Below are 23,782 nucleotides of genomic sequence, written 5' to 3' on the forward strand. Positions count from 1 at the left end.
AAAAAAAGAAAGGACGAGTCAACGTTGAGCCCGTGAAAAAAAACAATAAATTTCCTATACTGAGTAAGCAGGGAATGGCGATGACTTCTAAAGTCGCTGTTTCTTTTTCTGAGCAAGCTACGCAAACGACCCCACCTTATTTGCTCCGTTTATGTTTCCCAAGCGGACTTTCCCCGAAGGATCGAATTCGAAAAGGAAAGGAACTTTTTAAAACTTTTCAAGCCGGAGTGAGACGGTCATGGCGGCGGCTGCTGCTGCTGCGGCCGGGAATCCCCTGCGGGATCTCTGCGACGAAGTCACTTGTCCCATCTGCCTGAATGGTTTCAAGGACCCGGTGACCATAACTACGTGCGGGCACAATTTCTGCCGCACCTGCCTGAGCAGCTACTGCCAAGGACCCGAGAAAAGCGGCACCACCTGCCCCCAGTGCAGAAAAACCTTCGACCACGGACAAAACATCATCCCCAACCGGTCGCTGGCCAACGTGGTGGAGATCGTGAAGAAGTTCCGACGGGCCAAACAAAAGTCAGGCAAAGGCAACTTGTGTGAAAAGTACCACCGACCCGTGCAAGTCCTCCACTGTGACATCTGCGGCACCACCAATCCGCACAGCAGCAACCATGGGAGCCCAACCGTGCAGAAAGCCAACGATGCAAATAAGGTGAGCAATAAAAAAAAAAAATCTTACTCGTTTGGATCCGGATTGCTTTTTTTCCTCCTTTACCAAAACTCGGACCGCGCGCAATCCCGGTTTCTGGGAATGATTTGGGGGGGGAATTGGGAGGAAGGTCGTCAATGCGCATGCTCAGTAACAAAGAGAGCAATCAATTTCCAATTAAGTGATCCGAAGCCGGCTGGCTGCAGTTTGTTTTGTTGGCTGGCGAGGCGTTTAAAACGCGATTTGTCGGTGATTTATTTTGCAGCTTTCTTCTTTTTTTTTTTGCTTCTTTTTTTTTTTTTTAAAAAAATCGCAATTAGAAGGTGGTTAGAGGATGCCTTTAGGGCTGCGGGGCAGAATTGCTTTACCTTAAAAAAAAACAAAAAAAAGGTTGCAAATTGCAATCATTGGCATCTAATTTCCGAAACCAATTGACACCATTGGGCTAAAAGATCCGTGTGATCTTTGCTATTCGGGGCGACTCTTTCCCCAGTAATAATCCCGATGTGCGTGCAAATGAATCTTCTTGGAGAAAATACTCAGCCCTGGTGCTTTCCAAAGAAGGAAAGGAAGACACTGCTGGGAAATAGATGAGAAATGACCAAGTTTATTAAAAGCACCATTCCCACCCCCATCTCGTGGAGAGAAAAGGCGGGTCTTTTTTAATGGGTATAACAGCATAAAGAGCAAGGAAACAGCTTGAATAAGCAAAAGGAAGTTTTTCTTTCTTTGCAACACGTGATTAAAGCTAGGAGCACGCTTGATCACTGAGTACTTAGTCTGTGGTTAAAAAAAGCAAATGGCAGCGCCAACGCAAAAGATTTGGATTTAAACCTATAGTTCTGCCTTTGTGTGCCTTTTTGTTTTCCTGTAAGCCTGATGTAAGAAATCTTAGCATCTTGCAAGCAATATTTGGATTTGAACCAGTTGAATCAGAGAGTGAAATGAAATGGATCTGATCCACCAAGATAGGTGATAGTATAAAGAGGATATAATGCTTGATAGGAATTCTTCAAATACAGTGTTGACTTGACTCAGCCCAAAAGATGAGAGCTCAGCCAGTAAGCTAGTTTCTTTTTAAAATATAATTTTGACCATAGAAAGGTTTAAAAAAGCGGAAACAATTCAAATATTGGAAAAAAAAAGAGTAAAGGAATGTAAGAAGAAATATCTGAATTCTGGGTTCAGCTCCAAGTGGGGAAAAAGACACTGGAAACATAAAGACTGCTTGGAAAGATGGTTTAATGGTGGACAGGATCACATGGTTTGAGTTCCTGAACAGAAAAGGGCCTAGACACAATGAGTCCCTGGGTTTTATATCCTCTCAGCTTTGAACTTCCTGGGGTCCAGAAAGAGTATCCTGATTGCTTGTCAGACTCCCAGGGGGTGGGGGTCTTAGCTAGCCTTGCTGGCTGATGCAATCTTCCCAGGTGCCATGTGGTGAGTTTCTGTTGCTAGATGGGTCCTATTGTGTTGCAGATGATGGCCCATTGAGTAAGGTGACCAGACGTCCCGCTTTTGGCGGGACAGTCCCGCTTTTGAGCAATTTGTCCCGCGTCCCGTGGCGTTTCAAAAAAGTCCCGATTTTTCTTGAGCCCCAGCTGATGGCTAGAAGAAAAAAAAACTGTTTAAACTCTTCCCCGGGGCTTCAAAGGGCCGCCCTACAGGCAATCAGTGTAAAGCAGTTTTTTTTCCCCCTAGCTAAGCTTCAGAACCGAAACTGAAACCGAAACCAGGGTCTTTGGTGCAGCGTGACAAAATGAGGCAGAGAGAGATTTATTTTTATTTTTATTTTTCCTCCCCAAAAAAGGTAGGTGAAAAACTGCAAACAATGGGAAATTTAGGAGGAGACTTCAAGATTTTAAAACACAAAGGAAAAAAAGCTGTATTTAACTAGGGAATTGTAATAATTGAGATACTATTAATTGTATATTGTGTTGAAAGCAGAAATGGTTAAGTTGTGGTTCGGAGGAATATATGGGAGAAATTATTTGGTTTATTATTATTGGTAAATATAATTAATTGATTTGTAAGAAATTGGATTGCATGGAAATAATTGGAATATTCATGTTCATATTGATTAATATACAAAAAAGATAGTTTTATAACTAATTGATTTATATTAAAATGTTGAATTTGTATTAAACAACTGTATTACATAATTACATAATTAAACAATGTGAGGATGGATATAAAAATAGATGACAATGGGAAGGGGTATAATATAGAATAGAAGGGAAAAATTGAATTTGATTAAGATTAGAGATGAGGATGAAGGGTAATATTGGTTTTTTAAAAAAATAGATGAGGAATAAATATGGCAAAAAGGAAATATAGAAATTGTAAATTTAATTGAAATGACTAAACGCTGTTTAAATTTGTGAACCAGCCAAATATTCTGTTCAAAGAAAATACATTGTATGTTTGTATGTGTGTTTCTAATTATTGCTATTTATTCATATTTGTTCTCTTTTATTCTTTAAAGTTTAACAATTCATTCTTTATCTTAATATCTTTATATTTGCTTGGGGTTGGCTTTCTTCCCTTTCATCTTTTTTATTGTACAGCAATCTTTCTCCTCAAACCTACCACCTCTCTCTTTTCTTTCCTTCTTACTTTCTCTTCCCCCCACCCTCTTTTTCTCCTCCCTACTTCCTCTTTCTTTCTCCTTCTCCTCCTCTCTTCCTCCCTCTCTTACCCTCACTCCTACTCTAATTTCCATTCCTTCATCCCTCTCTATTGCTGTAATCCTTTAATGCATATGGACTACTCAGAGGGCTGAAAAAGTTATTTTTGACTGGTCCTCACACTTTTGACCAGTCCTCGAATTTATGACTGTCCTCACATTTTACATTTTTGCCCTATCTTGTCATCATGGTGAAGAGAAGCAGTTGTGAAATGAGTGACATGGTTGTTAAGAATGCTGCATGGGCATAAATGTGAGGATGGTCATAAGTGTGAGGACCAGTCAAAAGTGCGAGGACCTGTCAGAAATGACTTTTTTCAGCTCTCTGGTTAGTCCTTTTGTGCATATGGACTACTCAGAGGGCTGAAAAAGTTATTTTTGACTGGTCCTCGCACTTTTGACCAGTCCTCGAACTTATGACTGTCCTCACATTTTACATTTTTGCCCTATCTTGTCATCATGGTGAAGAGAAGCAGTTGTGAAATGAGTGACATGGTTGTTAAGAATGCTGCATGGGCATAAATGTGAGGATGGTCATAAGTGTGAGGACCAGTCAAAAGTGCGAGGACCTGTCAGAAATGACTTTTTTCAGCCCTCTGGTTAGTCCTTTTGTGCATATGGACTACTCAGAGGGCTGAAAAAGTTATTTTTGACTGGTCCTCGCACTTTTGACCAGTCCTCGAACTTACGACTGTCTTCACATTTTACGTTTTTTTCCCTATCTTATCACCATGGTGAAGAGAAGCAGTTGTGAAATGAGTGACATGGTTGTTAAGAATGCTGCACGGGCATAAATGTGAGGATGGTCATAAGTGTGAGGACCAGTCAAAAGTGCGAGGACCTGTCAGAAATGACTTTTTTCAGCCCTCTGGTTAGTCCTTTTGTGCATATGGACTACTCAGAGGGCTGAAAAAGTTATTTTTGACTGGTCCTCGCACTTTTGACCAGTCCTTGAACTTACGACTGTCTTCACATTTTACGTTTTTTTCCCTATCTTATCACCATGGTGAAGAGAAGCAGTTGTGAAATGAGTGACATGGTTGTTAAGAATGCTGCACGGGCATAAATGTGAAGATGGTCATAAGTGTGAGGACTAGTCAAAAGTGCGAGGACCTGTCAGAAATGACTTTTTTCAGCCCTCTGGTTAGTCCTTTTGTGCATATGGACTACTCAGAGGGCTGAAAAAGTTATTTTTGACTGGTCCTCGCACTTTTGACCAGTCCTCGAACTTACGACTGCCCTCACATTTTACATTTTTGCCCTATCTTGTCATCATGGTGAAGAGAAGCAGTTGTGAAATGAGTGACGTGGTTGTTAAGAATACTGCACGGGCATAAATGTGAGGATGGTCATAAGTGTGAGGACCAGTCAAAAGTGCGAGGACCTGTCAGAAATGACTTTTTTCAGCCCTCTGGTTAGTCCTTTTGTGCATATGGACTACTCAGAGGGCTGAAAAAGTTATTTTTGACTGGTCCTCGCACTTTTGACCAGTCCTCGAACTTACGACTGCCCTCACATTTTACATTTTTGCCCTATCTTGTCATCATGGTGAAGAGAAGCAGTTGTGAAATGAGTGACGTGGTTGTTAAGAATACTGCACGGGCATAAATGTGAGGATGGTCATAAGTATGAGGACCAGTCAAAAGTGTGAGGACCTGTCAGAAATGACTTTCCAGCCCTCTGAGTAGTCCCTATACATATAGCCATGGCCACCCGGTCACATGACCAGCTAGCCACGCCCACCCAGTCACATGGCCTCCAAGCCACGCCCACACAATAAGCCACGCCCACAATGGTGTCCCTCTTACCAATGTTAAAATCTGTTCACCTTACCCTATACACATAGCCATGGCCACCCGGTCACATGACCAGCTAGCCACGCCCACCCAGTCACATGACCAGCTAGCCACGCCCACAAAATAAGCCACGCCCACAATGTCCCTCTTTACCAATGTTAAAATCTGGTCACCTTACCATTGAGTGAGCTTGGCTGAGGCCTTAATGGCCCATTAACAAAGTGTTGAGTCCTCGTTCTTATGACGAGGTCCTCGCCTCGTTTGACTTTACCTGGTCTCGCCTCAGTTACTGACCCCCGGGTTGCCCTACAGAGCACAAAGGTGTGTGTGTGTGTGGGGAGGGGGGGGGAAAGGCAGGAAGCTGCTTTGTCTTTAGAAGGTGCTTCTCCATTTCTCATCCAGGGAAACATAATATTCTGCCTTTTTAATATTTCCCAAAATATTTCATTCTTCTAGGAAAAGGGTGGGTGCTAACTTCCTACAGGAAAGTAACAAGGAAGTGTATAAAGAAATGGTTTCTGGTCTTTATAGCAATTTCGAGTACTGTACTGTACATTGATATTTTACTTCCTCTCTCTCAAATTACCACATAATTTCCTTCTTTCCTTAATCTACCCTTTCTAATAATCAAACCTTCACACCAATAAGCTGACTTCCAAAGATATATTAAATCTTGTTTGTCATTTTCTCCCTAGGAATTCATTGACAATTTTCTGGAGATGCTGAAGGAGGGAAAACAAAATATTTTGGCACGTCAGTCAGGCGGAGAGAAGGAAAGCAAGGACTTGCTGGTAAGTAGTTGTCCCCACCAAGTGAATGAAAAAAAAAAAAGACTTAAAGCCACATTGTGATTAGAAATACAGATAGTCCTCAACCAACAACCAAAATTGAGCCCGAAATTTATGTTGCTCAGTGAGAAATTTATTGAGTTTTTATTAAATGCCCCATTTTATGACTTTTCTTGCCACATTTGTTAACATGAATCACTGCAGTTCTTAAATTAGTAAAATGGTTGTTAAGTGAATCTGGTTTTCCCATTGACTTTATTTGTCAGAAGGTCGTGAAAGGGGAGGACGTGATTCTGGGACATCGCAACTGTCATAAATATGAGTCAGTTGCCAAGTGTCTGAATTTTGATCACATGATCATGGGGATGCCGCAATGGTCATAAGTGTAAAAAATGGTACAAGTTACTTTTTTCAATGCCGTTGTAACTTTGAATGGTCACTAAGCGAACTGTTGTAAGTTGAGGACTATCTGTAGTGATAGGCAAATATGTATGATTATTATGATTGGTTTCACAGTCAGCTATATGTTTATACTGAATTTAACATTTTTGTCCACCTATCGAGACCTTCCTAAGGACCTGAAATAGACAGGTGTTATTTGATGCTTCAAAGGGATCGTCACAGAATATAAGATGTTCCAAGTAAAGCTGTCTTTTGCAATGGATGATGGTGAATTTTGTCAATGGCCAATGATGTTAAGTGCTCCAGATATGTTGGGATTGCGCCTAAGGTACCTATGACTATTGGTACTGTTGGAAGAAATATCCATCTGGCTCAGTTCCAAGATGGGAGAAAGGCAGTGGAGACAAAATGGAGGCTGGAGGCTGATTGGAAAGAGTGTCCATTTATTAATGAACAGGACCACATATTTGTGGTTCTGGTGCAGCTGACTCCACATGGAGTGGAGAGTGGGTTTTTTTAAATACCTTCTTTGGACTTTGCACTTGAATTTCCTGTTCCTGTGCAAAAACATGTATTCTATTGGCTGTTGTAGGGGTCATAGTTGGCTCTATAGGTTGTCTGAGCTACGTTTGGTTGATGTTTGAAGGGTGATGCAATGTCCTTAGGCGTTTGTGCAATGTAGTGAGCTCTGCTGCTGGATGGTAGTGGGTTAATCCTATTATGTCTTGAAGGCTCATGTCTTCATCCCATCATCCTGGAGCTGAAGGTCTTTTATTTTGTAGATAGGATGGCCTAGCCCCGTGATGGCGAACCTATGGCACGGGTGCCACAGGTGGCACACATAGGCCTCTCTGCTGGCACGTGAGCTCTCACCCCAGCTGAGCTCTGTGCGCGCGCCTCCCACCAGCCGCCTGATTTTCGGGTCTCTGCAGTGCTGTTGTTTAATCAAAATGCAGTTAAAACACTATACAAGCCATCGAGAACATATATATGACTGCTGACATAAGCCTGATGATGGCAGATGGGATTCTGCCGAAACGTCGCTTCTACCCTTTTAGGGATACACACACACACATATATATATCCAACAGGAACAGGAAGTGCCTCACAGGAGCAGATAAAGGTAAATCCTAAAGAGGCAGGAAATGCATCACTGAACAATGGAGATGAATGCTAGAGAGGAATAAAGCCGCATACAAGGCAGACATAACACCTGTAACAGTGTAGGCATGCAAGGGTGGGGGTGGGGGAGAGTGCAGCGCACGCATGCATGGAGGGGTGTCGTGCACGCATTGTATTATGGGTGTGGGCACACGCACATGCGCTGTTGTGCATGTGCGCGCGCTTTCGGCACAGAAAGACAAAAAGGTTAGCCATCACTTTCTTAATGGGCACAAAATATCTGCTGTGGGGGGGGGGAGGGAGCTGGGGCTCTGAGTTTCTGTCTCCCTTAAGATTTTTATTTCTCTTTTAAGGAGATATAATCTTCTGCCCTTTTTAAATATTCCCCAAATTATTTCATTTTTCTAGGAGAGGGGTGGGCGCCAACGTTCTACAGTACTATCTTAGCTTTCTTTTGCCACAGTCATTTATTATTTTGATGGGTCATGCAATCAGCCAGATAGGTAGACCTAGATTTGACATTTTTATCCACCCGTTGAGTCTATGGAGATTCTGAGTCATCCGGATCATGGTTATTCCAAACGTGCTTTTTCAAAAGGCAACTGGACTTCGTTTTTCCTTGGAGATGCTTCGCTTTTCATCAAAGAAGCTTCTTCAGTTTGGAATGAATGGTGGAGGATGGAAGGATTAATATTCTTTGCAATCATCTGGACACCCATTTGCACTATTTTGGGTGTGGACACCCATTTCCACTTGGAGGTTTATCTGTGCCCTCACAGTCATCTGAATAGAGCAAATGGGTGTGGCACCCATTTCCACATCCTTTTGCACTATTCAGGTGACCCTGAGGGCACAGATAAGCCTCCAAGTGGCCTCAATGGCTCCCAGAAAGACAGCTAATGACCAGATATCTGGAAGGAATATAAATTAATTAATTAATTAATTAATTAATTAATTAATTTATTTATTTATTTATTTATTTATTTATTTATTTATTTATTTATTTATTTATTTATTTATTTATTTATTTTATTCGGCTTATATGCCGCCCTATCTCACAATGGACTCAGGGCGGCTCACCAACAATAAAACACAAGCCACAATAAAAATAAAGACTAAAATCTAAAAAATTTAAAATTAACCCATTAAACCCCTTAAAACCCCATCATCAGACCAGGTCAAGGGATTTGAAAAGCCAAGTTTTTAATTCCCGGCGGAAGGTGCGAAGGTCAGGCGCTAGTCGGAGCTCCAAGGGGAGTTGATTCCAGAGGGTGGGCGCCCCAACCGAGAAGGCTCTACCCCTGGGGGCCGCCAGCCGCCACTGTCTAGCCGACGGCACCCTGAGTAGGCCCTCTCTATGGGCGCGAACCTTCCATTCTCTACCATTCAGTCAGAACTGATGAACCTCGCATGAGAAGTGAAACGTCTTCAAGGAAAAACGAAAGTAAGTCCAGTTGCCTTTTGAAAAAGCTGTTATTATTAATTTATAATTGAAAGGGAGAAGAGTTAGAATCACGACAAGGGATTTATGCTCTTGCTATCTCTGAATCCCCGATTTTAGCTCTACCCACTCCATACTTGCAGCCCTTTTTTGTCTATTTATCTGTTTATCTATTTCTGCAGAGACACATAAAAGTGGAGCGAGAAAAGGCGACATCTCTGTTCAAAGGTCTTCACCACTTCCTGGAAGACCAAGAAAAACAATTCCTGGCCGAGATGGTAGAAGTAGAGGAGGAGATAATCAGAAAAAGAGATTCCTTCACGGCTTTCTATTCTCAGGAATTTTCGCTCTATGAAAGGATCATCCAGAAGATAAAAAATTCTCAGCAGCCCAACGATGAACTCTTTACGGTAGGAACAGAGTTCTTTGGTGTATTTGCTTGTTGCCATTTCAAGGAAAGGTTTAAATGATAAGGTTGCTTTCCTTCTACATTGCTGTGCAGCAGTGATTGGTTTCAATTTTTTTTACTACCGGTTCGGTGGGTGTGGCTTGGTGGGCGTGGCTTGGTGGGCATGGCAGGGGAAGGATACTGTAAAATCTCCATTCCCACCCCACTCCAGGGAAAGATTACTGCAAAATTCCCATTCCCTCCCCACTCCAAGGGAAGGATACTGCAAAATCCCCATTTCCTCCCGATCACCTGGGACTTGGGAGGCAGAGAATAGATGGGGGTGGGGCCAGTCAGAATTTTTACTACCGGTTCTCTGAACTACTCAAAATTTCCGCTACCGGTTCTCCAGAACTGGTCAGAACCTGCTGAAACCCACCTCTGCTGTGCAGATAGGCCTTGACATATGGCCGTAACGGAGCCTGCCCATTATGTTCAGAAGTCACAACCATTGTAAAATAAATTCAACCTGGGTTTATGACCTTTTTTGTGGTGGTGGTTTAGCAAATCACCATGGTTGTTAAGTAAATCCACATCATGAGTTGAATTAACGGTTTGCTATGGTCTTGGTTTTGCCAAAATCTGGAAGTTAAATATCGGTTTTGGCAAAATTGTAGTACAGGTAGTCCTCAACTTACAATGACAATTGAGCACAAAATTGATGTTGCTAAGTGAGACATTTGTTAAATGAGCTTTGCCCCATTTGACGATCTTTCTGGCCACAGTTGTTAAGTGAATCACTGCAGTTGTTGAATTAGTAACGTGGCTGTTAGGTGAACCTGGTTTCCCCATTGATTTTGCTTGTCAGAAGATTGCAAAATCACGTGACTCAGAGACACTGCAATGGTTGTAAATACGAACCAGTTGCCAAACATCTTAATTTTGATCACATGATCATGGGGATACTACAAAGGTCCTAAGTGTGAAAAATGGTCACAAGTCAATTTTTTCAGCGCTTTTGTAACTTCGAACGGTCATTAAATGAACTGTTATAACTGGAGGACCGCCTGTAAAACGTCCATCAATGTGGCCATGTTGTCAAGTTCCCGAAATTCAGACCCCTGACTGCAGAGGGGGCTCAATCATCAGAACTTTAAATGCAGGTCCTAAGTCCCCTTTTTCAGGTCAGTTGTAACTGAACGGTACTAAGTAACTGGTTGTAAGTTGAGGATTATCCTGTACGTCGAATTGCAGCGGTAACAACCTTACATGAATATTTTCAGTGGGAAAGAGAATAGTTTGCATGTATAGCAATAGCACTTAGACTTATATGTCGCTTCATAGTGCTTTACAGCAGAGTTCCCCAACTTTTTTGGGTTGGCGGCCTGGCACAGGGGGGAGGGGGGAAAGAGAGGATGGTTTTGTGGGAGGGGCAGGTGTGAGCACTTGTTGCTCAGGCAAGTGGGGCCGCAAGTACCTGTGATGTTCGCTTGAGTGGGGCTCCAGCCAGTCACTCACGCTGCCTAGTTGCAAATAGGCTGCGGCCCAGTAGTGAGCCATTGCCCACAGGTTGGGAACCTCTGCTTTGCAGCCCTCTCTAAGTGGTTTACAGAGTCCACATAGTGCCCCCAGCCATCTGGGTCCTCAGTTAACTGACCTTGGAAGGATGGAAGGCTGAGTCAACCTTAAGCCGGTGAGAATTAAACTGTCGAACTGCCGGCAGCCGGCAGTCAGCAAAGTAGCCTGCAATACTGCATTCTAACCACTGCGCCACCAAGGCTCACGTATGGCAAGAACATTAATTCTTTTTTTCTGGAAAAATGTATATTTGGGTGATTAGCCACTGGAACTGCTTTACAATATTCTTTTTTTTTAATTTTTATGAATTTTTTATTAATAAAATTAACATACATAAATCATAATATATAATATAAAACAATATACACAATACAAACAGTCAACAAGTGCTCCTCCACCCCTCGGGATCATTCCTGCTTCCAAAATCTTAAAGCTTCTTCTGGTGGTGGTATCCCCCTTCCTCCAGAAAACACATATATTAGGAACTGTTTCCAAATTCCATTGAATTCATTCACTTTCATTGTGCCCCTCCTTACTTTAATATTACATGTCAGTTTATCATTTATGGCAATATCACAATATCACATACTTCCTTATACCATTCTTCCAAACAATAATCACCTCGTATCTTCCAGTTCCTAGAAATCATTAACCTTGCTGCGGTCAACAAATTTATTATCAACTCTTTAGTTTCTTTTTTACACTTTATATCTTCCAATAGTGAGAGTAATGCTACCTTTGGTGCCTCTTCTACCTTTATTCCTACAATTTCTTCCATCTCCTTAAACACCATCTTCCACAATTTTTGCACAAATTTACAATCCCACCACATATGTAAATATGTTCCTTTTCCCCCACAACCTCTCCAACAGTTATCTGAATAGTGCTGATTCATATTGTTTAATCTAACCGGAGTTAAGTACCATCTCCATACCATTTTATAATAATTCTCTTTTATTCTTATTGACATATTTCTCAACACTCTTTGTTGCCAAATTCCTTCCCAACTCTGTTGCCCTATTTGTATCTTCAAATCGGTTTCCCATACCATCTTTCCTAAATTTTCCCTCTCCTCTTCCTCCAACAATATTTTATAAATTCCACTCATTAAGCCTTTTATCCCTTTATTTTCTTCCTTTACAGTTTCATTTTTTTCAGTTAATTCCTCGAACCTCGTTAACTCTCTACACTCTCCATTTTCTCTTATCCAGTTTTTAGTCCAATGTTCCACTTGGCTGTAATTTAACCAAGACAACCGTTTTCCTCCTAAAACCTCTTCCAATTCCCCACGTGTCCTCATTCCTTCTAACCATTCCTTTAGTTTCATTTTATTTTTCTCTTTTAAAATTTTATTCACTTTATTCTTCAAATTCCCTGGGAACTTTTCCAAGATTACTACCGGTGATAATGGAGAGTTCTTCGGAAGCAAACTCCCTTTATATTTACTCCAAATTTCCCAATGAAGCTTTAGGAGAGGATTGCTTATACTTTCAGCCCATTTCTTTCCACCTTCCATAAAAAATATATTTTCCAGCTTCCATTCTAATTTGGTTTTAATTTTAGATTTATCTTCCAACCATTCCAATTCTCCTATTCCTAAAATTGCCTCTATAACATGTCTAAGCCTATTAGCGACATAATATAATTTAATATTTGGGAGTCCTAAACCCCCTTTTTTTTGGCTTAGATACCACCTATTTTTATTTATCCTTGCTTTCTTATTCCCATTACAATAGTTATTCAGTATATTCTGCCAACTCTTTAACTCTAATTCTGATATTCTTATTGGTAGCAACCTAAAAACAAAATTAATCTTTGCTAAACTCTTCATTTTTACTAAAGCAATTCTTCCAAACCATGATAAATTCAACCTTTTATATTTATTCAAACTTTCCAAAATCTCCTTCTTTAAGCTGCCTAGATTTTCCTTTTCTAACTTCTCCAGATTTTTTGTAATTCTAACTCCCAGGTATTTAATGTGTTCTTTAATCCTCATTTCGCTTCCCTTCCCTTCCCTTCCCAATCCTTCTCTTCCCTTTTAGTATAATTAAACAGCATCAACTCAGATTTTGACCAATTTATTCTTAATCCAGTTACTTCTTCAAAATCTTTTAGATGCCATCCATTTCTTTCCATTTTATCTACTATATTCTTAACTGTTAACAATGTATCATCAGCAAACATATTTAGTTTTATCTTACCTATCCCTTCTATCTCCCCGTCATCTCTTAATGCGTTAGTCAATAGTTCCATAACCAATACAAATAGGACAGGTGAGAGTGGGCACCCTTGCCTTGTTCCTCTGGCTAGTTGTATTTTGTCTGTAACACCATCATTCACCACCACTAAGGCAGAATTCCGAGAATATAATTGATCTATTACAGCTTTAAATTTGTTTCCAAACCCCATTCTATCTATTACCATCTTTAATGCTTGCCAGTTCACACAATCGAAGGCCTTAAAAATATCTAAGGCTAGTATCCCCGCTTTAAGCTTTAAATTTTTAATCTCCTGAATTATATTTAACACTCTACCAACCAAATTATGCATTTGTCGGCCCATTACAAATCCACATTGATCTTCCCTTATATAATTACCTATAAAATTATTCATTCTTCTTGCTAAAATAGTTGAAAAAAATTTTGCATTTTGATTTATTAATGATATAGGTCTGTATGAGTCAGGGAGCGTCAGATCCTTGTCTGGTTTAGATATTAATATTATTAACGACTGCTCCCATGATTCTGGAATCTTTTCCCCTTCTAATATTTCATTATACAGCTTTAATAATTTCGGTACCAATAATGTTTTGAATATTTTATAAAATTCTGTTCCTAATCCATCTACCCCGGGTGATTTACCCACCTTTAAACCCCTCCAATCCATACTTGAAGCAGACTGACACCCACCATGAAGAGATGGCACGGCCACGAACACGAAGCCAAACAACAGCAACACAGCTCACCAGCTCAAATCCCCCTGCTACTCAGACTAACCCGAGCACAACCAAGCCCCCACCTAAACAGAACACACACCCATCCAATCAGAGCACAGCCAACCCCCCATCCAATCAGAGCACAGCCAAACCCCCAACCAATCAGAACACACCTCCGCCCAATCAGAACACAGCCAAGCTCCCACCCAATCAGTTCACACCCCCACTGGCAATTAAAAGGAAGAAACAGCTGCAATCACACACATTGCTCCTAGAAGCACGAAGCCGAGAACACCATCCTGAAGATGACGAATGAGACTTCGTCGAAACGTTGCCAAGAAACCTCCAATTTTACGCGGGAGAAAACCCGAATAACCAAAGACCGACCGACCTACCTACCTACCTACCTACATACCTACCTACCTACCTACCTACCTACCTACATACATATATATATATATATATATATATATATATATATATATATATATATATATAGTTTTCTGAGGTTTTCGCGGGTGTTTGTATGTAGGTCTTTGGTTATTCGGGTTTTCTCCCGCGTAAAATTGGAAGTGTCTTGGTGACATTTCAACGAAGTCTCATTTGTCATCTTCAGGCTGTTGTTCTCGGCTTCATGCTTCGTGCTCCTAGAAGCACGAAGCCGAAAACACCAGCCTGAAGATGACGAATGAGACTTCGTCGAAGCGTCGCCAAGACACTTCCAATTTTACGCGGGAAAAACCCGAATAACCAAAGACATACATACATACATACATACATATATATATATATATACACACACACACACACATACATACATACAGTATATTTAGTCCTTAAACTTGTATTTAAGACTTCTTTTACTAAGGATTGAAGGAGACTCACCTGATATTGTCAGATTTGTTGATCCAAAGATTTCTAACAGCTGAAAAAGCAATTGACAAGTAATTTCTGAAAGTGATTAGAAAGAAACCCAGTTTCCTTTCAAAGAGTACCAACCATGAGTTGAGCAAGATAGCTATTTGAACATCTCCCAGTCCTTTTAAATTCACTGGAGGCCACTATTTTGCTGTCTTCTAACAAGGAGCAGCTGTCTGAAGTACTCATGGGCAATCTCAAGTCCTCTCCTTGTCCTAGGAGGAATTATGAAGAGTTGGTTTACTTGCTGGCTCTTCATTCTACTGTATTTGGATGAATTTCACCATCTTCAGCCTATCATTTTTAGGGAAGACCCTAGAAGTCTCCCTCTTGGACTTTAGAAGGTGGTGAAGACCTGGCTTTCCCCCAAGCACTGAGGGCAGGGTGTGAATGAAACTCTAGGGTGGTTATGTGTGATCTGTGAGTGTTGAGATTCTACATGGGGCCTCGAGTTTGTCTCTTCTTCTTTTTCCAAAGTGACTTTGATTGTGTTATATCCTTGTTTACTCCGCAGAGTTCCTTTTGCTAGCTAGATGGCCCTTTAAATTTCACGCATGAATAAATAAGCGAATGAATGAAGAGTTTAATTGCCAACAAAATTCAGCAAAAACTCTGGCAGAATTCTTTCAATTCCTACTCATGGCATTACTTATTTTCTTTCTCTTCTCCCTCCAGGAAATCTTAAACAGCTTGCAGACGTAAGTGGATCCCATCTTTTCGTTCCCCATTTATTATTATTTTATTATTTATTTTATTTTATTTATTATTATTTATTATTACAGGTAGTCCTCACCTTACGACCTCAACTGAGCCCAAAATTTCTGTTGTTAAGTGAGACATTTGTTAAGTGAATTTGGCCCCATTTTACGACCTTTGGTGCCACAATTGTTAAGCGAATCACTGCAGTTGTTAAGTTAGTAACATGGTTGTTAAGTGAATCTGGCTTCCCCATTGACTTTGCTTGTAGGAAGGTCACAAAAGAGAATCACATGACCCCGGGACACTGCAACCATCATAAATATGAGTCATAAGTATGAAATACGGTCATAAGTCACTTTTTTCAGTGCTGTTGTAACTTTGAACGGACACTAAATGAACTGTTGTAAGTTGAGGACTACCTGTAGAGAAAGGGATATTGATGCACCTGTTGTTGGTCCTCCATGTTCATTTTAAGCAAGGAGACCCTTAGTGGCATATTTTGTGGGGCATCGAACTCCTATTTCATTGCAACAACAGAGCAGAGCAAAACCAGCAATGTCTATTCATGACGATGGGCACATGTGGCCCCTGAAAACCTTGGATGTTGCTCCAGTTTTGGAGATCTCCAAAAATAATCTATTGTATCTTTAAATGAGACAGGGAAAATGGTCAAATCCATAGCCAGATAATAATGGAATGACCTGCCTTGAATTCAAATCAAACATGAAAGCAATTAAATCAACATTTGTTTTTGTCCCAACTTCATGATTACAGTTGTCCAGAAACTGACTAGTCCTTGGCTTGGAAAAAGTCATACACCATGAATGAAGGCAGATGTATACGTGTCTCAGGATAATGTTGCAGGTTCCAATCTGGGTCGGTCACTGGGGCCAAAGGTTTAGTCTTCCAAGCTTTTGGACTTGTGCTGGAGCCTATCTTCAGGGAATTTCTCTCTGCACATGTTGTGATGACCGGGGACAAGTCACGAAGGTCACACAGCCAGCTGAGAGTTCAAACTCCCCTTCAATGCTCAAAATGTCTCCTCAATCCTACCATCTTTTGGCAAGTTCCAGAGCAAAGTGTGCGCTCACACACATGGCAGCCTTTGGCTGCGCCCAATCCAGCAAAACAAAGGAACAGGGAAATGAATCCATGGAACAAGGAACAAACAATGAGTCCACAAACCAAGGAACAAACAATGAGTCCACAACATCAGGAACAAGGTACTGAGTCCACAAAGTCAGGAAGAAGGCACTGAGTCCACAAGTAAGGAAGAAGCAAGCAGTCCTGCAAACTCCAAATGTCTGTACTGGCACACTAAACTCTACCAATTCGGCGTTTGTTCCTGACAAATGCCCCTCCCCACAGCATTTCCTTAAATCTCAGGCCCAGGTGTACCTTGTGAAGCGGGGCGGGGCGGGGCGCTCTCCTCCCGAGTCGTCGGGTCAGCCTGTGCTGTTCCAGTCTTCTCTCTACTCTCCATGCTCAGGGATCAGGAGGGAGAGGTCCTTGCTCATCGCCTGAGCTCCATCACTCTTCAGGTCCAGTGCTTGCCCTCTCTTGGTCATCCTGCCCCCATTCCTCCTTGCTAACAAGCCGTCCCAATCCTGAGGGGCCCTGGGCTGCCTCAGCCTGCTCCTCCCCACATTCCTCTGAAACCAATGAAGCTGCCTCCTCGATCTCCATTGGCTGTAGCTCCGGCTCATCCTTCTCCGCAGATTCAGGCTCTAACGTGGGCATGACACATCTACACATTCTGGTAAGAGAGAAGTTCCCTCAGGATGGGCTCCAGCATGAGTCCAAAAGCTTGGAAGAATAAAACTTTGGCTTCAGTGACCGACCCAGATTGCATCCTGCAAAGTTGCACACCTTTCATCTGGAGAAAAAAAGTGGGTGAGATGATGATTGCAACCCCAAGTTGCAATCGAAAACCATTACTAGGACAACATAGGCAAGAATAGTAATAGCAATAGCACTTAGACTTATATACTGTTTCACAGTTCTTTATAGCTCTCGTTAAATGGTTTATAGAGTCAGCATATTGCCCCCAACAGTCTGGGTCCTCATTTTACCCACCTCAGACGGATGGAGGTGGGTAAACCTTGAAAAAGCTCTGTTGATGATAGTCATTATTTAAAATGTCTTCTGCATTTAGGAAGAGAGGAAGGAAACTGAAATTTGTTTATTTCTGGAAAATGTTGTGCTCATCAGGAATCTTCTCTCCAAAACATCTTCTACTCTGCGTCTTCTGCTATACCTTTAAGATTCTGTCGTTTGTTTCCAACCTATGCAAGGGAATTTTTGACGGGGTGGACTGAAGGCTAACATTGTTTCATTTCTCCAGTGAGGAAAATATTGCGAACTGTTCATCTTTTCAACCTGCCCTAAAGTGGAGAATTTGGGACGTCTATGATATCAATCACATCCTGGAAGAAATCACGAAACACTTTAAAGGTAATACGTGAAGATTTTGTGCTAACTCCTACAGTCACCCAGTTGACGCATGTCAAGATTTTAGTTGAGGGCAGCAGTGAATTTTCTGAGAAATTCTGAGAGTTCAAGCCAATTTAAACATTTGATCTGCTTATACATAGTCGAACGAGCGGTGCGGTGGCCTAGAGGTGGAGCTCTCACCTCACAATCAGGAGGCTGTGAGTTTGATCCTAAGTAGAGGCAGATATTTCTCTCTCTGGGCGCAATGAAAATATAACTCTGCATTGGCGACAGGAAGGGCATCCGGCCAGTAAATACTCAGCTCCATTCAGTTGCCCAGAGTCCACCCCCCAAGGGATTATGGGGTCATTAAAAGAAGATGATGATGATATGTGACCAAATGTTACTGTTTCTTCCTCCATGAAAAACTGATTTCAGCATTAAAAGATCCAATTGCATGATAAGATGCACACAAATAAATATCTGTAAAATTTAACTGAAGAGTATGTTTCATGTTATTTTTGTAAGATCTGTGTTGTACATGAGAGAGCAATGCTTACTTCTTTTCCTATTGTCTTTTCAGATACTTTGCTATCTGGTCTTCAGCTTCAGAAAGGTAACCCTGGGGGAGGGGAATTGGTGAAAGCAAAGTGGGCTGATTTTCTCTCGGCCAGATCATTTAGTGAAAATGGAGACCTAGACTCCTTTGGAGCGCCCATAAAGAGGGTTTCTGTTTGTTACCAGCAACCAGAATTTATCTAGTTAAAAAGCCCCCAATCATTTAAGATAACTCTCTGAACCTCCCTAAGAGTCAGGAAGGAAGTGCTCATTGAAATTTTTTCTCTCCCTCCCGTATTTTGTCAGTTAGTGATAGAAAAGATATAATGTATGTTATATATAAATTTATATATAAATAAAAATAAATGTATTTATAAATCAAGATAAATTTTATACCCTGTTTCCCCCAAAATAAGATATCCCCTGATAATAAGCCCAATTGGGCTTTTGAGCGCATGGCAATAAGGCTAAGTGCTTATTTCAGGGTTCAAAAAAATATAAGACAGGGTCTTATTTTCAGGGAAACACGGTATATAAATAGAGTTTCTATTTATATAGTATATTTAGTAAATATACTATGTACATTTATTGTGTGTGTGTGTGTGTGTATATGTATATCCTGTCTGTCTATCCGTCTGTCTGTATACCCCCCCTCCTCTCTCCTATTTATGTAACCCATCTATGCAGTAAGAGAACTCTGGCCTCTCTCTGTATGCCCCCCTCCCCTGTCCTGCATTAACAGGATCTTCTCCCCTTTTTAAATGTTCTTCTCCCCTTTTTAAATGTAAATTTTAATTTGTTTTTAAATTATGGGGTATTTTAAATTTGTTTAGCCAAATTATTTAATTCGTTTTTAATTTATTTTAAATTTTTGTATTTATGTGTTTTATCTTGCGGCTGTTCACCGCCCTGAGTCCTTCAGGAGAAGGGCGGTATAGAAATTTAATAAAATAAAAATAAAATAAATAAAACAGAGGGATAGAGTCATGATAACGTGAAATGTTAGTATCACTTTATAAAGCCTTGGTATTATTACACAAGAGCAACAAAGATAATTAGGGGACTGGAAGCTAAAACATAGGAAGCATAATTGCAGGAATTGGGTTTGGCTAGTCGAGAGAAAAGAAGGACTAGATAGAGGCGATATGATACCATAGTGTTCCAATATTTGAGGGGCTGCCACAAAGAAGAGGGTGGTGGTGGTGGTTGTCAAACTATTTTCCAAAGCACCAGAAGGCAGGACAAGAAGCAATGAATGGAAACTAATCAAGAAGAGAAGCAACCTGGAATTAAGGTGAAATTCCTGTGAGAACAATAAACTAGTGGCAAGACTTGCCTCCAGACCTTGTGGGTTCTCCATCACTGCAGTTTTTAAACAAAAGACTGGATAGCCACTTGTCTGAAATGGTATAGGATCTTCTGCTTGAGCAGGGTTTGACTATAAGGCCTCCAAGGTTGCTTCCAACTCTGTTAAATTTTGTCAGGGTTCCAAGTAACACGCCCAACGAAATCAAACTCCGAGGCTTGAAATTCCTCCAAGCTAACTTTTATTAGAGATGTCATATTGGCACACCTGGGAAAACCCGAATCTGAGAGCTTCCGGGTTTTTCCTCACCCAAAAGAAAGTTCAAGTCCTTGCCCATCACCCACATGTCCATCATACCCACCAATCAGGTACCTTCCGGATCAGAAGATACCTCCTCATTCTTCTCAGCACAGCTGCAGGGCACATTGGCCTTGACTTTCTAAAAGAATTCTATTTTGACTACATACCTTCTTCACTCCATACAATTCCCCCCTCCCATTTTTCCACTGTAGAATTTGTGGCAGGCCTGAAGGTTCAAAGGTAAAAGATGACTTCTAGGTCTGACATTGTTAATAAAAGATAAAAAAGATATAACTAATAGTGAATGATAATGACCAACAATATTGGGGCAAATAACGTAGTTGAAGGGAAGACTCATCTCTGGCATCCTACATAACGGCATTGCTGGCCAGACTGTAAAGTCTTCAGAGGCACAGTAATGTTAAAGCCCCCGGAGATACGGAGGATCCCTGACCTACGCACCTTGCGCCGTGCCCTCAAGACGCTATTATTCCAACAAGCTGGGCTGGCCTAGACATGATTTTTAATTGGGGTTTATTTTTAAGGATTAAGGCCAATTGTTTAATATGTTTTTAAAATGTTTTTAAATTTTGTATTTGGATTTGTTTTACTGTTGGCTGTGCACCGCCCTGAGTCCTTTGGGAGAAGGACGGTATAGAAATTAAATAAATAAATAAATAAATAAATAAATAAATACATAATAATAATAATAATAATAATAATAATAATAATAATAATAAAAGGAAAGCTTGTCCTTCAGAAAAATTCTTGTTGCCTGTTTCCTAGCTCATCTGCCCCTTCCATATGCCCCAATGTGAAGGGGAGCTGCCGGATCCCCTCACTGAAACAAGGCCATACACCATGTTTCCCCGAAAATAAGACTCAACCAGAAAATAAGCCCTAGGGTGATTTTTTCAGGATGCTTGTAATATAAGCCCTACCCAAAAAATAAGCCCCAGTTAAAATCTGGATTAAGAAAAGAGTTCTCGTTCAAGATGAGATCCCTTTTAACTGAGGGAGAATTTGATTCGTGTGATTTTGTTTTTAGGGTTGGGTATTTCTATTTCAGATTAAAGCTACTTTGCTTCCCTTTCTTGATCTTCTTCCTCTCTCCATAAACAGCAAACATAACCCTGGATCCAAACACAGCTCATTCCCAACTCACCCTGTTCCTGGATGGTAAAACAGCGGAACTACACGAATATTGTCAAGAATTGCCCAAGAATCCTGAAAGATTTGACTTACTGGCTGTGGTGTTGGGACGTGAAGAATTCAAGGAGGGCCGGCATTTCTGGGAAGTCAACATAGAGAGTCAGAAAGAATGGGCAGTGGGGATTTCTCGGAAGAGTGTGAAAAGGAAGGATTTGTTCTCCTTCAATACAGAAGAAGGGTTCAGTATGCTGGGAAGATGGGATGATAATTACAGATTCTCCCTCCCACCTAATCCTCTTCCTCACATCCCGGACAAGAAATTAAAAAGAATCCGGGTGTGTCTCAACTCTGCTGCGGGGAAGATTTCATTTTTTGATGCTGAGACTGGAACTCTGCTCTATTCAACAACTTCGTTTCCAGGGGAGATCGTTCTTCCATTCTTTTGGTTGGGGTCATGCGCCCAGCTCAGTATTTGCCAATGAGACCTTCCAGTGGGGCCCCTGTAAGAATTCCAGATGTTTCTAACATTGATAGGCTCAGGGTGTCTTTGTTCTGTCCCCAACCACACGCACACACACCGACAGACGTTCAAGAGGTAAAGACCAAACCAGTTGGCAAAATCCTTTTCCTAATGATAACGGAACTTGGCAACAACCTAGTGGCTGCCTGCCAAGAGTTTATTATTTACGAAGAGGAGAGATAACTTCTCCCCACTCCTGGTACATCAAAAGAAACACCTCAATAATTACGGAGTCAATCAAGTCCAGAAATAATCCAGCAAAGTCTATAGCAAAAAGTCTGGCAATGCAGAGTGGCGTGGAAGCTTTCAGCTTTGTTCGTCACAAGGTTTGACTGGCCACCACGCTCCCTTTTATATCCTGTGTGGTGTGGTCCAATGACTCAGACTAATCTCGGGCATGTCTTTTCTTCTGTTGCGCGCGCTTATCTCTGCGATGCTGGCGTGGATCCAGCCAAGACTCATTACCCTCATCACTGTCCATCTGTGGCTGTGTGGACGTGCTTGGCCCCGGCCCTATCTCTTGCCCTTCGGCGGACACGGAAGGCATTGCCAGAGAGGAGGGTCCTGGAGAGAGAGGCCTTGCCAACTCCTCTTCCTCACTCTCAGAGTCTGCATCTGTCGATAGCCCAGACTCAGGCAACGGAGCCACAACAGTCTTGTAGTTCTTTATAAATTTCTACTGGTAGCGCATCTGGTCCTGGAGTTTTATTGGTTTTTTTTTTTTTTTTGCTTTTTGATTGCTTCTGTTAGTTCTGCCATTGATATTCTTTCTTCCAGCCTACTGTATTTTTCGGAGTATAAGACACACCGGAGTATAAGACGCACCTTAGTTTTTGGGGAGGAAAATAAGAAAAAAGCTGATTGGTAGGTGGATCGGCCTCCTGGAATACCCCCAATCAGCTATTCCCAGAGGTGAATTTTAGCAACAGGTTCCTTGGTTGTGAGCTGTTTCAGAAAAAACTTTTTTTTTCTGCCTCTAAAAGCCTCAGAAACAGAGCTTCAGAAAAAAGCCTCTGAAGGTCTGTTTGGGGGCTTCTTTCCTGAAACTCTGTTTGGTGTCTTCTTTTCTGAAGCTCTGTTTGGGGGCTTTTCTGAAGCTCTGAAGCTTCATTTCTGATGCTTTTTTCAGCCTCTGAAACCTCTGTTTGAGAAGCTGGGCGGGGCTACATTTGGAGTATAAGATGCACCCAGATTTTCCCCCTCTTTTTTGGGAGAAAAAGGTGTGTCCTATACTCTGAAAAATATGATATTCTTTACCGTTTCTGAAATTTTAGGTAAATTAGCTTTATCCAAATACTGTATTATTCTTTTCTCTGGTATTGTGTCATGTTCATATAACCTCTCATAAAAGTCATGTGTTATGTCTTTTTTCATATTGACAGTGTAATGTGCCTTCCTTATCCTGTAGTTTTATTATCCAATTCTTTTTAGTCGTAAAAAGGGAGAAAACTCACTTAACAGATTTCTCGCTTAGCAACATAAATTCTGGGCTCAATTGTGGTCATAAGTCGAGGAGTACCTGTAGACAGTTCTAAGACATTCCTTTTAATGTGTATTGCTCATTGTGTGCTTGCTTAGTCTCTTGTAATTTCTTCCTTTCCTGTGAGTGTAAATATAAGTATTAATTTCTTCTTGCTACAATAGTTAGTTCAGATGGGATTCCGTAGGGTGGCAGAATAAGGAAAAGGGCTATGAAATTTATTCCCCTTTCCCAACTTCCTTTGTAAATCAAGTTCCAGAAAATGAACCTTCATCATCCTTAGGGCTTTGCGGCCTTATATTTCTGATGCTGTAAGTATGCTAAGGGTTGATTTCCTAATAAACCTTTTTCAAGATTTATTACCATCCTGCGTCTCCCTTCATGTTCTATGTGCTTTGGTGTCTGTCCTGCAAATTCTAAATTAAGCCTTGATGCACAGATTGTCTGCATATATATCAGTGGTGGGTTCCTCCCGTTTCGGCCCGTTTCGGCCGAGCCGGTAGCGGTGACGATATGATGTACTTAAAACTTAAGCCAAAATCTCAACAAGCCAGGAGTTAATTATGTTTGTTGTCTCTTCCAACCCAGTGAGGGAAATTAACTTCATGTCACCCTGGCATCA

General features: G+C 41.2%; 1 protein-coding gene across 1 annotated transcript; it reads left to right on the forward strand.

Moving 5' to 3' along the window:
• Positions 1–238: 238 nt before the first annotated feature.
• Positions 239–21,642, forward strand: LOC139309311 (zinc finger protein RFP-like). The gene is made up of 7 exons (XM_070933365.1): positions 239–661; positions 5,836–5,931; positions 9,076–9,303; positions 15,388–15,410; positions 17,756–17,865; positions 18,428–18,460; positions 21,131–21,642. Exons 1-7 carry the CDS (start codon positions 239–241, stop codon positions 21,640–21,642), a joined length of 1,425 nt encoding a protein of 474 aa, XP_070789466.1.
• Positions 21,643–23,782: the final 2,140 nt, after the last annotated feature.

This window comes from Pituophis catenifer, unplaced genomic scaffold, assembly GCF_029215685.1.
Source record: "Pituophis catenifer annectens isolate HBS135680 unplaced genomic scaffold, rPitCat1.0.hap2 SCAF_2, whole genome shotgun sequence".
Lineage (NCBI taxonomy): Eukaryota > Metazoa > Chordata > Lepidosauria > Squamata > Colubridae > Pituophis > Pituophis catenifer.